General features: G+C 42.0%; 1 protein-coding gene across 1 annotated transcript; it reads left to right on the top strand.

Moving 5' to 3' along the window:
- The first annotated feature begins 2002 nt into the window (after positions 1 to 2002).
- LOC116161621 (thymus-specific serine protease-like) lies at positions 2003 to 12715 on the top strand. The gene is made up of 10 exons (XM_031475032.1): positions 2003 to 2210; positions 2264 to 2365; positions 2414 to 2595; positions 6396 to 6510; positions 6566 to 6689; positions 6740 to 6875; positions 6925 to 7142; positions 7195 to 7330; positions 7377 to 7546; positions 12592 to 12715. The coding sequence occupies exons 1-10, from the start codon at positions 2163 to 2165 to the stop codon at positions 12699 to 12701; spliced, it is 1341 nt and encodes a 446-aa protein (XP_031330892.1). The 5' UTR covers positions 2003 to 2162; the 3' UTR covers positions 12702 to 12715.
- The last annotated feature ends 55 nt before the right edge of the window (positions 12716 to 12770 follow it).

Here is a 12770-nt window from a genome sequence, read left to right as displayed (position 1 = left end):
CTTAAATAACCAAGAAAATCAAAAGTGAACTAACTAATAATTAGGTGGTGATTAGGTACAAATTAAGTGTCCGGTTTTCAAATTCTGTGCTCCTCCTTTTATTATATAATAGGGCACTTAATTAGCACCTAATTAGTAATTAGTTCACATTTCATTTTCTTGGTTTTTAAGGTAGTGATCTGCTGAGTTCATATGAACCTGGCTGAATATGTCATAATTTCAAAAAAAAAAGGATAATTTAATTCGGGAATATGGCACTTAATTAGCACCTAATTATTAATTAGTTCAGTTTTCATTTTCTTGGTTTTTAAGGTAGTGATCTGCTGAGTTCATATGAACCTGGCATAACATGTCATAATTGAAAAAAAAGGAGCATTTAATTTGGGAATATGGCAATTAATTAGCACCTAATTATTAATTAATTCACTTTTCATTTTCTTGGGTTTCTAAGGTAGTGATCTGCTGAGTTCATATGAACCTGGCAGATTATGTCATAATTTAAAAAAAAGGATAATTTAATTCGGGAATATGGCACTTCATTAGCACCTAATTATTAATTAGTTCACTTTTCATTTTCTTGGGTTTTTAAGGTAGTGATCTGCTGGGTTCATATGAACCTTGCATAACATGTCATAATTTAAAAAAAAGGAGCATTTAATTTGGGAATATGGCACTTAATTAGCACCTAATTATTAATTAGTTCAGTTTTCATTTTCTTGGGTTTTTAAGGTAGTGATCTGTTGAGTTCATATGAACCTGGCAGAATATGTCACAATTTAAAAAAAGGATAATTTAATTCGGGAATATGGCCCTTCATTAGCACCTAATTATTAATTAGTTCACTTTTCATTTTCTTGGGTTTTTAAGGTAGTGATCTGCCGAGTTCATATGAACCTGGCAGAATATGTCATAATTGAAAAAAAAGGAGCATTTAATTTGGGAATATGGCACTTAATTAGCACCTAATTATTAATTAGTTCACTTTTCATTTTCTTGGGTTTTTAAGGTAGTGATCTGCTGAGTTGATATGAACCTGGCTGAATATGTCATAATTTAAAAAAAAGGATAATTTAATTCGGGAATATGGCACTTAAATAGCACCTAATTATTAATTAGTTCAGTTTTCATTTTCTTGGGTTTTTAAGGTAGTGATCTGTTGAGTTCATATGAACCTGGCAGAATATGTCACAATTTAAAAAAAAGGATAATTTAATTCGGGAATATGGCCCTTCATTAGCACCTAATTATTAATTAGTTCACTTTTCATTTTCTTGGGTTTTTAAGGTAGTGATCTGCTGAGTTCATATGAACCTTGCATAACATGTCATAATTGAAAAAAAAGGAGCATTTAATTTGGGAATATGGCACTTAATTAGCACCTAATTATTAATTAATTCACTTTTCATTTTCTTGGGTTTTTAAGGTAGTGATCTGCTGAGTTCATATGAACCTAGCATAACATGTCATAATTGAAAAAAAAGGAACGTTTAATTTGGGAATATGGTACTTAATTAGCACCTAATTATTAATTAGTTCAGTTTTCATTTTCTTGGGTTTTTAAGGTAGTGATCTGCTGAGTTCATATGAACCTGGCAGAAAATGTCATAATTTAAAAAAAAAGGAGCATTTAATTTGGGAATAGGGCACTGAATTAGCACCCAGTTAGCACCTAATTATGCAATACGTTTGATTGTTCTCCTGACGTTGCTCTGCTAGGTTCATGGACATCTTCAACAAATAATTTTAATTTTCTCGTAAACCAGGAGCGCATGCAAATTGGGGACTGGCCACAAAAGTTTTAAATTACAACCAAAATGCACGTATGTAAGCATTATCTTTTCCCGGTACAAGCTTCTGATGAAGAGTGCGTGGAAATGAAGATGGGTTTTACCCATAGCGTATTTTCCACGTTTAATCCCCAACCCATAATTTTCCTTAATTACTTGATCCGCCATCCAATTAGTTTTAATCGTTCACGTGTATGAATCGCAAGGTTACCTCAAACAATGTAACTGTACGTGAAAATCCAATGACGATTTCAAATAATTAAATTACCATTTGAAAACGAACCGTGACAAGTGACGCAACGCAACGGACAACGGCGATCTCAAGGTTTTAACACATTTGCACCTGTGAAATCGTCACCAGCAGATCACCAGGTCATGCCCCGGGTGCCGTTAGCTCTGATGGCGATTCTTGGCGCGCTTCAGGTATTAATGTACATACAATATTATCATTCCTTAACCCATGAGTTTGCTTCAAGGGCGCGGTGGTGGATCAGGGCGAGCCGTTTCCGGTCGAAGACCAATGGTTCGAGCAGTACCTCGATCACTTTAATCCCATGGACAACAGGACCTTTAGTCTGGTAAGTACAACTGGCACAGTGTCTGTTGAGTCAACCAAGTAATTGTAGAGGTATTTCGAAAATGGGGAATTTTATCGACCTGGGGGTCCCATACTGCTCGAAATTGGAGGCGAGGTTACGGTCGAACCGTCATCGATGCGATCGGGCCCAAATTATGAGCTTGGGAGGAGGATGGGCGGCATGATCTTACTTCTCGAGCATCGCTATTATGGAAAAAGTGACCCGTTCGGGTAAGTTTACTTTTAATTGTTTGACGTTCATCAGAATCACATAAGCTGTCCTAAAATTTCTGCCTTATGTGGTGGTTTGGTCGGTCCTTCTGTTTGTCCTTATGAAATTCAGCTAGCAGAGTCAAAACTTCATATGCGAATATCTTGAGAACGGAGTGTTGGAAGTCGGTACTCACAAATGGAAAGTGATAGGTAGGTACATTTGACCGTATACTCACAAAATGAAGATTCTTTGTCATATGCACGTGTGCAAATTTGAATACGAGTCGGTGTTTTGAATAACGTAATTGTGATTATCCTGTTTTTACTGTGCTTTGTTATTTTGACTTTGAATTTACTGATTAGAATACATTACAAAAATTCCCCTCCTAAAAATCGTATGCAATTCTTCTACAAATACAGAAGACTCGTCTGTTTGTGCTTCGATTTTATTTTTTCCTACGAAATTTTAAATGGATAAAACTCAGAATACGAACGGGGCGTCTCAAGAGTCTATTTTTGGTCCAATCTTATTTTCTCTACTGTTTCTAAGGACTTAAAGCCTCTAAGAGATTGAGTTTGGAGCATATAAGTTTTTGATGTTTTGCGACTTTGGATTTTGATAGTGAGTATATGAGTATTTTATACTTTGAGTCCTTGTATCTTTGAGCATATGAGTTTCTGAGCCCTTGAACCCTTGAGATTTTGCATCTTTGCCCCTCATTCAACGGCTACCACCCTTTACCACTGAAACACATGTTTTAGACCAGTCTATAGTGCTTGAGTTTTTGAGTATGACTCAGAGTTTTTTTAGCTTCTCAGGTTTTGAGTTTTGAGTTGTTGGGGATTTCGATTCCGGGCCTTCTTTCCTTGGATTCCGTAAACGTGTATGAGTCTTCGACTCTGTAGCTTTTTGAGCCTTAAATTTTGGAGTTCTTGAGCATCAGTCAATATAGTTCTTTAGGTTTTTGAGTCTTTACGTTTCGAATTTTTGAATTCTCGAGTCCTCGATCTTCGAGTCTTGTAATCTAAAATCATGCTCTTTTCCCTTTGAGTCGTTGAGTCTTAAAGCCCTTGATACTGTGTATATGAGGACGTTGAGTAATCGTTTTTTAGGTTTTTGAAGTTCTGAGTACTTGAGCCTTGGTCCTTAGTTCAGTTTTTGAGCATTTTAGCTTTTCTGATTTTGATCTTGGCCTTTTGAATGTTTGAGTCTATGAGTGATCTGGTCTCTGAGTCGTTGAGTCTTTAGGCCTTTAACAGATTCAAGATTTTTAAATAGATAGAATTCAGAACACAACCGGAGTGCCTCAAGGGTCTGTTCTTGGACCAATTTTTTTTCTACGACTTCTAAGGACTTGAGATTTTTTTAAATAGATAGGATTAGGAATACGACCGTTGTAAGTCAAGGGTGTGTTTGTGGCCCGATTTTATTTTTTTCTACGACTTTTAAGGGCTCAACATTGTTGCATAAGGGTATTAGAAGAACAGCATAGTGTGAAATTTATTGGTTACTGATATCGCACAATAGAGATGTTCCTTAATTCCTTGTATCACCGATCTCACATTCTAAGATTGTTGTTAGGGGTGACAGAAGCGCAAGAAGGTGTAAAATTACCTGAAATATTATGAACTCCTGGTACTCTCTTCAATACTAAACTTTTGCATGTCACAACAAAAATGTTTCGTTAATAGGTCTTGCCAGGGCAACAAAAATTGCAGTATTTATTGCCAAAACCAAGGTACAAAATTACATGCATTAAAGTTCTCAAGTATTATGGTGTCCTGATACAGATTTCTCTTTTAAAAACTGACTGCATGAGGACTACAAAGGAACATACAAGTAAAAAACATCTATGCATATTCCTTATCATGTATTATGCGATCCTGATACGAATCTTAGACGAGGAGAATGTCTCATTCTTAAGATTGAGATCAGGGGGTGATGAAAACGCAAGAAGGTATAAACTTACACGCATACATGTTTCAGTAGTAGACGAGTAAAATTATTTCACTAAATCTATATAATAATATAATTTGTATACAAGTCTTTTTAAATCAGTTGATCAGGGTCACAGAATCTAGTATTTGTGCCTAAACCCTTCCGCCTCACGATTATGTTTTCCTGACACACTCATCTTTCAGAAATGACAAGATGTGTAAAATTAGACGCACACAATTTCTCATTCTACTCTGGTCTCCTGATAATAATAATTCTCTTAAAAAGTCTTGTATCAGGGTGACACTAGTAGAAATTAGGCCAAAAAACGCGACTTGAAGTAAATTAGATGTAAGGTAGAAAGCAAAGGGTAATTCCTCTTTTAAAAATTAGTGTATCAGGATCACAGACAAGCATAGAAGTACAAATATTTTGGCATACGCCTATGTGATCTTGATACAAATGCTTGTTGTACCGGATGTAAAATGTATTGCACACTTATTCTATTCTCACAATAAAATAGACTCTAATAAATGTTACCGTATCAGGACTCCAGAGGAGCATGAAGCTGAACATTGTATTATGTGATCCTGACCCGAACGATTCTTTTAATAATTACTGTATCAAGTATCAGAAATGTGTAAAATGTACTGGACTGGAAGGTCACACGTTCTCACAGTAAAAATGTCTGTTTGATTCCTTGTATCAGGATTACAGAGACCCAAGGAGTAATCTTATTTGTTGATTGTTATGTCTAGATCCATCAGGACTGCAGATGAGCAAAAATCTTAGAAATTTGTTAGTATACGCTTTTCTATGTATGTATTATGTGATCCTAATAGAAATCTTTATTCTTAAACCTGTATCAGGGTGCCAATGCAAATCTCTCTCTTTATAAACTTACCGTATTAGGGTTACAGAAGAGCTTGGGGGTAAAACTTTTGCTTTCCATGTTTTTTTGCGATCCTGATACAAATGTTTTTCTTACAAATTGTTGAAAAGAAGAATAGCAAGGTGTGAAATGCATTGCACAATAAGAGATCTCTCTAATTTCTTGCGTCAGGATCACCGGAATACAGGAAATCATTTTTTGGCAAAGTCGGTATCTCACAATCTAAGATAACTGTTGTATCAGGGTGACAGGCTCAGAATGCGACCGGGGTGCCTCAAGAGTCTATTTTTGGTCCGATTTTATTTTCCCCCACGACTTTTAAGAACGTGTGATTTTTAAATAATTAGGCCTAAGAATATGACCGGGGTGTCTCAAGGGTCTGTGTTCGGTCCAATTTTATTTTTTCTACGATTCTACGGAAGTGAGATTTTCAAATTGATCAGGCAGCATTTAAACACATCAAAGGCCGATTGTGCCTAGGCCTACCTCCTTTTCTGTGCAACGTTGTCAGATGTCGTCCTTCTCAAATACGATAGGACCCGGTTTAGCTGAAGTTGATTCACCCTCTCATGGACCGTCTGAGTCCGGTTGCTTGTTGCCACTGAGCCACTTTTTGCTCCGGATCTTTCAAAAGGACCTTACAAAGTTTTTCTACTTGATCCTCTTCCCAGCCTTCAGCTTTACATGGTCTGAGTTCCACTATGCGTTACAAATGGTAGTATCTGCTCGGGCGCCATTTGTAAGGCTCGCTACGTTTACCCCTGGTATTGTTGCTAATTTGGACTCGTAGCGAGTCTCGGGTAATAGCCAGTCGTATACTTCGCGTGCCGAGAGTAGCTGCTCTGGAGATGAGTATATGGAGACCAGGCGGATTCCCATCCGAAGAAGGGGAAATATGTAAAAAAAAGAAATTCTCTAATTACTTGGTAGTGTTCCAGACACTAGAAAGTTAAAATTGTGCTCGTTCCTTAACATCAAATTTGTTGGCAGGGAAAACAAAACAGTGGATGAGTACCAGTACCTGACCGCCGAACAAGCCTTAGAAGACATCGCATATTTCATCGAATCCTACAAAAGCAAAACTCCCAGCTTTCGACAAAGTAAAGTGAGTTAAATTCGCGAATAAAACCAGCTCGGTTGGACTCAACTGAAATGTGCAGGTGGCGGTCTTCGGGTGCTCCTACGCAGGCACGCTGGCGACGTGGATGCGCTACAAGTTCCCGCACCTCGTCGACGCCGCTTGGGCCAGCAGCGCGCCGCTGAGAATTACTCTGGACTTCTATGGTAATCTGAACCCATCGCATTAATCCCTTGCTACAGATACACACTTTCAGAATACTACGAGGTCGCAGGCGAACTATACTCGAACGTTAGTTCGGAGTGCATCGCAATAGTCAGACAAGGCTATCGGGAGGCGAAAGTTCTGCTAGCCACGCCGGAAGGACTCGAGCAAGCCCGAGCGACTTTTGAGTTTGTTAATCTCGCTCTCGGAGAGCCCACTCACCGCCTCGGTTTTTAGGGGATGGTCTTGTGGTAACGTCACCGAAATGGGATCGATCGAGATTTTGGCGACGATACGCATGGTCCTTTCGAATCAGTACAACTCGCCGCACTACGGAAGGGAAAGCTGCGCGTTTTTGCAGGACAAAAACTCGTCGACCACGTGCTTCGAGCAGTTGGCGGCTTTCGTACTGATGAAGGACGAAGAGGTCTGCTTCGACGACGACATCGGCGACGGTGAGTTTTGGCTTTCGAAAGATTGACCCTTCAAGTCGAGCTATAATACCAGTGATGGCATGGTCCTATCAGACGTGCACCCAATTCGGATTCAGCTTCACGTTGAGCTCGATGCTGCAACCTTTCAAGGACTCCGAGTCGATGATCGACGTCGACATGAAGTTCTGCTCGGAGACTTTCGGTGATGAGTAAGCCTAGATCTTTTAAGTGCACCTGCAAAGTAATCGTATGCAGATTTGACATAGATCAACTGCAGCGGAGCATCGCTCGGATGAATAGGGTGTACGGTTCGACGGAGTTAAAGGTGACGAAAGTGGTCACGATACAGGGGACCCAGGATCCTTGGAACAAAGTGGGATTGCAACGCCAAACTCAAATTGATGCTCCCGTTTTCTTGGTTCCAGGTAATGTAATTTTTGACCATGGTTAAACATTAGGTCGCAAATTGTCGTTATGAAAACATGCCCAAATTATGATTCGTTTTGATCCGTTGGATCCTTTAGGATCCCACACTTAAATTCATTACCCACGGAACAGATGAAAGACTTAAAACAGCCGGTATAGAAACAGATTTAAGTTTTGGAATGAAGAAACCTTGAGGTTGTTACGGGTAACAGAGAAAAATTACCTGGTCTTCCTTTGGTGAGGTACTGCAGGGGCGTATCTGCTGGGGGGTATTCCATACTCATTCGTTTTTAGAAATGGACAGCTGAATCTTTCTTTCCTGTGGAGTATGCTAACACTAAATTGTTTAGGGGTAGAACGTAACACCGGGGGATAAAGAATACCTCCCAACAGTACCACAGGTACATCCTCATGTTAGCTTTTGAGAAAAGGTAATCAAAGCTATTTGTATGCTGGGAGGGACTCAATACACCCCTCCTTCCCCCTTGCCCTGGTATTACGTTTTCCCACAAAAGCTCTCGGACTCTCATATTAGTTTTTAGTAAAAGGCAGACGAATCAACAGGAATACCTTTTGCTGAGGATAGTGCTGGGGGTATTAGTTGAGGGGTATTCCATATTCATTGGTATGGAATACCTCCCAGCAATACTCTCAGCAAAGGGAAACTCGATAATTTTTACCTTACAACCCGTAAAATGGAATTCCCCGGTTTATAAGTATACGAATGGCGATTATCATGGTGATAATAACTATGGTAGGGAAAGGGTAATTGAATTTTCCTTTTGCTGGGGGGTATTCCATACCCCCCCAGACCACCGGTGTTAAATTCTCCCGCAAAACCGTCTGCCTCACCACTATCATTGCAGGTTTTGATAAGACGACATCGAACGTAGCACCGGGGGGTATGGAATACCCCCCAGTATACGATGAGTATATTTATACGAGTATACGAGTGGTCTGATGGTGATAATGACGTTGGTAGTGGTAGGGTAATTGAATTTTCCTTTTGCTGGGGGGTATTCCATACCCCCCAGACCCCCGGTGTTAATTCTCCCGCAAAACCGTCTGCCTCACCACTATCATTGCAGGTTTTGATAAGACGACATCGAACGTAGCACCGGGGGGTCTGGGGGGTTTGGAATACCCCCCAGTATACGATGAGTATATTTATACGAGTATACGAGTGGTCTGATGGTGATAATGACGTTGGTAGTGGTAGGGTAATTGAATTTTCCTTTTGCTGGGGGGTATTCCATACCCCCCCCACCCCCCGGTGTTACATTCTCCCACAAAACCGTCTGCCCCACCACTATCATTGCAGATTTTGATAAGACGACACCGAACGTAGCAGCGGGGGTATTCCATACCCCCCCGTTTACGATGAGTATATTTATACGAGTATACGAGTGGTCTGATGGTGATAATGACGTTGGTAGTGGTAGGGTAATTGAATTTTCCTTTTGCTGGGGGGTATTCCATACCCCTCAGACCCCCCGGTGTTACATTCTCCCACAAAACCGTCTGCCCCACCACTATTATTGCAGGTTTTGATAAGACGACATCGAACGTAGCACCGGGGGGTCTGGGGGGTTTGGAATACCCCCCAGTATACGATGAGTATATTTATACGAGTATACGAGTGGTCTGATGGTGATAATGACGTTGGTAGTGGTAGGGTAATTGAATTTTCCTTTTGCTGGGGGGTATTCCATACCCCTCAGACCCCCCGGTGTTACATTCTCCCACAAAACCGTCTGCCCCACCACTATTATTGCAGGTTTTGATAAGACGACATCGAACGTAGCACCGGGGGGTCTGGGGGGTTTGGAATACCCCCCAGTATACGATGAGTATATTTATACGAGTATACGAGTGGTCTGATGGTGATAATGACGTTGGTAGTGGTAGGGTAATTGAATTTTCCTTTTGCTGGGGGGTATTCCATACCCCCCAGACCCCCGGTGTTAAATTCTCCCGCAAAACCGTCCGCCTCACCACTATCATTGCAGGTTTTGATAAGACGACATCGAACGTAGCACCGGGGGGTCTGGGGCGTTTGGAATACCCCCCAGTATACGATGAGTATATTTATACGAGTATACGAGTGGTCTGATGGTGATAATGACGTTGGTAGTGGTAGGGTAATTGAATTTTCCTTTTGCTGGGGGGTATTCCATACCCCCCAGACCCCCCGGTGTTACATTCTCCCACAAAACCGTCTGCCCCACCACTATCATTGCAGATTTTGATAAGACGACACCGAACGTAGCAGCGGGGGTATTCCATACCCCCCCGTTTACGATGAGTATATTTATACGAGTATACGAGTGGTCTGATGGTCATAATGACGTTGGTAGTGGTAGGGTAATTGAATTTTCCTTTTGCTGGGGGGTATTCCATACCCCCCAGACCCCCCGGTGTTACATTCTCCCACAAAACCGTCTGCCCCACCACTATCATTGCAGATTTTGATAAGACGACACCGAACGTAGCAGCGGGGGTATTCCATACCCCCCCGTTTACGATGAGTATATTTATACGAGTATACGAGTGGTCTGATGGTCATAATGACGTTGGTAGTGGTAGGGTAATTGAATTTTCCTTTTGCTGGGGGGGATTCCATACCCCCCAGACCCCCGGTGTTAAATTCTCCCGCAAAACCGTCTGCCTCACCACTATCATTGCAGGTTTTGATAAGACGACACCGAACGTAGCAGCGGGGGTATTCCATACCCCTCCGTTTACGATGAGTATATTTATACGAGTATACGAGTGGTCTGATGGTCATAATGACGATGATAGGGAAAGGGTAATTGAATTTTCCTTTTGCTGGGGGGTATTCCATACCCCCCAGACCCCCGGTGTTAAATTCTCCCGCAAAACCGTCCGCCTCACCACTATCATTGCAGGTTTTGATAAGACGACATCGAACGTAGCACCGGGGGGTCTGGGGCGTTTGGAATACCCCCCAGTATACGATGAGTATATTTATACGAGTATACGAGTGGTCTGATGGTGATAATGACGTTGGTAGTGGTAGGGTAATTGAATTTTCCTTTTGCTGGGGGGTATTCCATACCCCTCAGACCCCCCGGTGTTACATTCTCCCACAAAACCGTCTGCCCCACCACTATTATTGCAGGTTTTGATAAGACGACATCGAACGTAGCACCGGGGGGTTTGGAATACCCCCCAGTATACGATGAGTATATTTATACGAGTATACGAGTGGTCTGATGGTGATAATGACGTTGGTAGTGGTAGGGTAATTGAATTTTCCTTTTGCTGGGGGGGTATTCCATACCCCCCAGACCCCCCGGTGTTACATTCTCCCACAAAACCATCTGCCCCACCACTATTATTGCAGGTTTTGATAAGACGACATCGAACGTAGCACCGGGGGGTCTGGGGGGTATGGAATACCCCCCAGTATACGATGAGTATATTTATACGAGTATACGAGTGGTCTGATGGTGATAATGACGTTGGTAGTGGTAGGGTAATTGAATTTTCCTTTTGCTGGGGGGGTATTCCATACCCCCCAGACCCCCCGGTGTTACATTCTCCCACAAAACCATCTGCCCCACCACTATTATTGCAGGTTTTGATAAGACGACATCGAACGTAGCACCGGGGGGTCTGGGGGGTTTGGATACCCCCCAGTATACGATGAGTATATTTATACGAGTATACGAGTGGTCTGATGGTGATAATGACGTTGGTAGTGGTAGGGTAATTGAATTTTCCTTTTGCTGGGGGGTATTCCATACCCCCCAGACCCCCGGTGTTAAATTCTCCCGCAAAACCGTCCGCCTCACCACTATCATTGCAGGTTTTGATAAGACGACATCGAACGTAGCACCGGGGGGTCTGGGGCGTTTGGAATACCCCCCAGTATACGATGAGTATATTTATACGAGTATACGAGTGGTCTGATGGTGATAATGACGTTGGTAGTGGTAGGGTAATTGAATTTTCCTTTTGCTGGGGGGTATTCCATACCCCTCAGACCCCCCGGTGTTACATTCTCCCACAAAACCGTCTGCCCCACCACTATTATTGCAGGTTTTGATAAGACGACATCGAACGTAGCACCGGGGGGTTTGGAATACCCCCCAGTATACGATGAGTATATTTATACGAGTATACGAGTGGTCTGATTGTGATAATGACGTTGGTAGTGGTAGGGTAATTGAATTTTCCTTTTGCTGGGGGGTATTCCATACCCCCCAGACCCCCGGTGTTACAAATTCTCCCGCAAAACCGTCTGCCTCACCACTATCATTGCAGGTTTTGATAAGACGACACCGAACGTAGCAGCGGGGGTATTCCATACCCCTCCGTTTACGATGAGTATATTTATACGAGTATACGAGTGGTCTGATGGTCATAATGACGATGGTAGGGAAAGGGTAATTGAATTTTCCTTTTGCTGGGGGGTATTCCATACCCCCCAGACCCCCGGTGTTAAATTCTCCCGCAAAACCGTCCGCCTCACCACTATCATTGCAGGTTTTGATAAGACGACATCGAACGTAGCACCGGGGGGTCTGGGGGGTTTGGAATACCCCCCAGTATACGATGAGTATATTTATACGAGTATACGAGTGGTCTGATGGTCATAATGACGTTGGTAGTGGTAGGGTAATTGAATTTTCCTTTTGCTGAGGGGTATTCCATACCCCCCAGACCCCCCGGTGTTACATTCTCCCACAAAACCGTCTGCCCCACCACTATCATTGCAGGTTTTGATAAGGCCTACCTCACCACTATTATTGCAGGTGATCCATATAGAGCTGCAATTTTCTTTCTAGAACGGGGTGCCACAAGGGCCTCTTCTTGGTTCGATTCTGTTTCTTTAAATTTCTTAAATTTCAAATGGGGTGTCGCAAGGGTTTGTTTCTGGGCCGAATGTATTTTTTAATTTCAAACCTAAAATATTCTTTATGAATATATGGGGCTGGTAATCGCGAATGGGGTGCCTCAAGGGTCTGATCTTGGTTCGATCTTATTCATTCAGTTTTTAATGACATTTTTTTAACAGGTGCCTCCCACTGCGCCGATACCTACGACAACGACTACGAGCAGGAACTACCCCTACTGCAACAAGCCAAAAGACTCGCCTACAGTTTGTTGATAAAGTGGCTGCAATAAATCATTAAAGCCCGTTTCGTTTTATTTGCGTTTAGTGCGCATTGAACCTTATTACGCCCCAACCTCGAT

The sequence above is a fragment of the Photinus pyralis genome, unplaced genomic scaffold (genome assembly GCF_008802855.1).
Source record: "Photinus pyralis isolate 1611_PpyrPB1 unplaced genomic scaffold, Ppyr1.3 Ppyr1.4_LG10, whole genome shotgun sequence".
NCBI classification, from domain to species: Eukaryota; Metazoa; Arthropoda; class Insecta; order Coleoptera; family Lampyridae; genus Photinus; species Photinus pyralis.
This window is presented reverse-complemented; position numbering and strand designations above follow the sequence as displayed.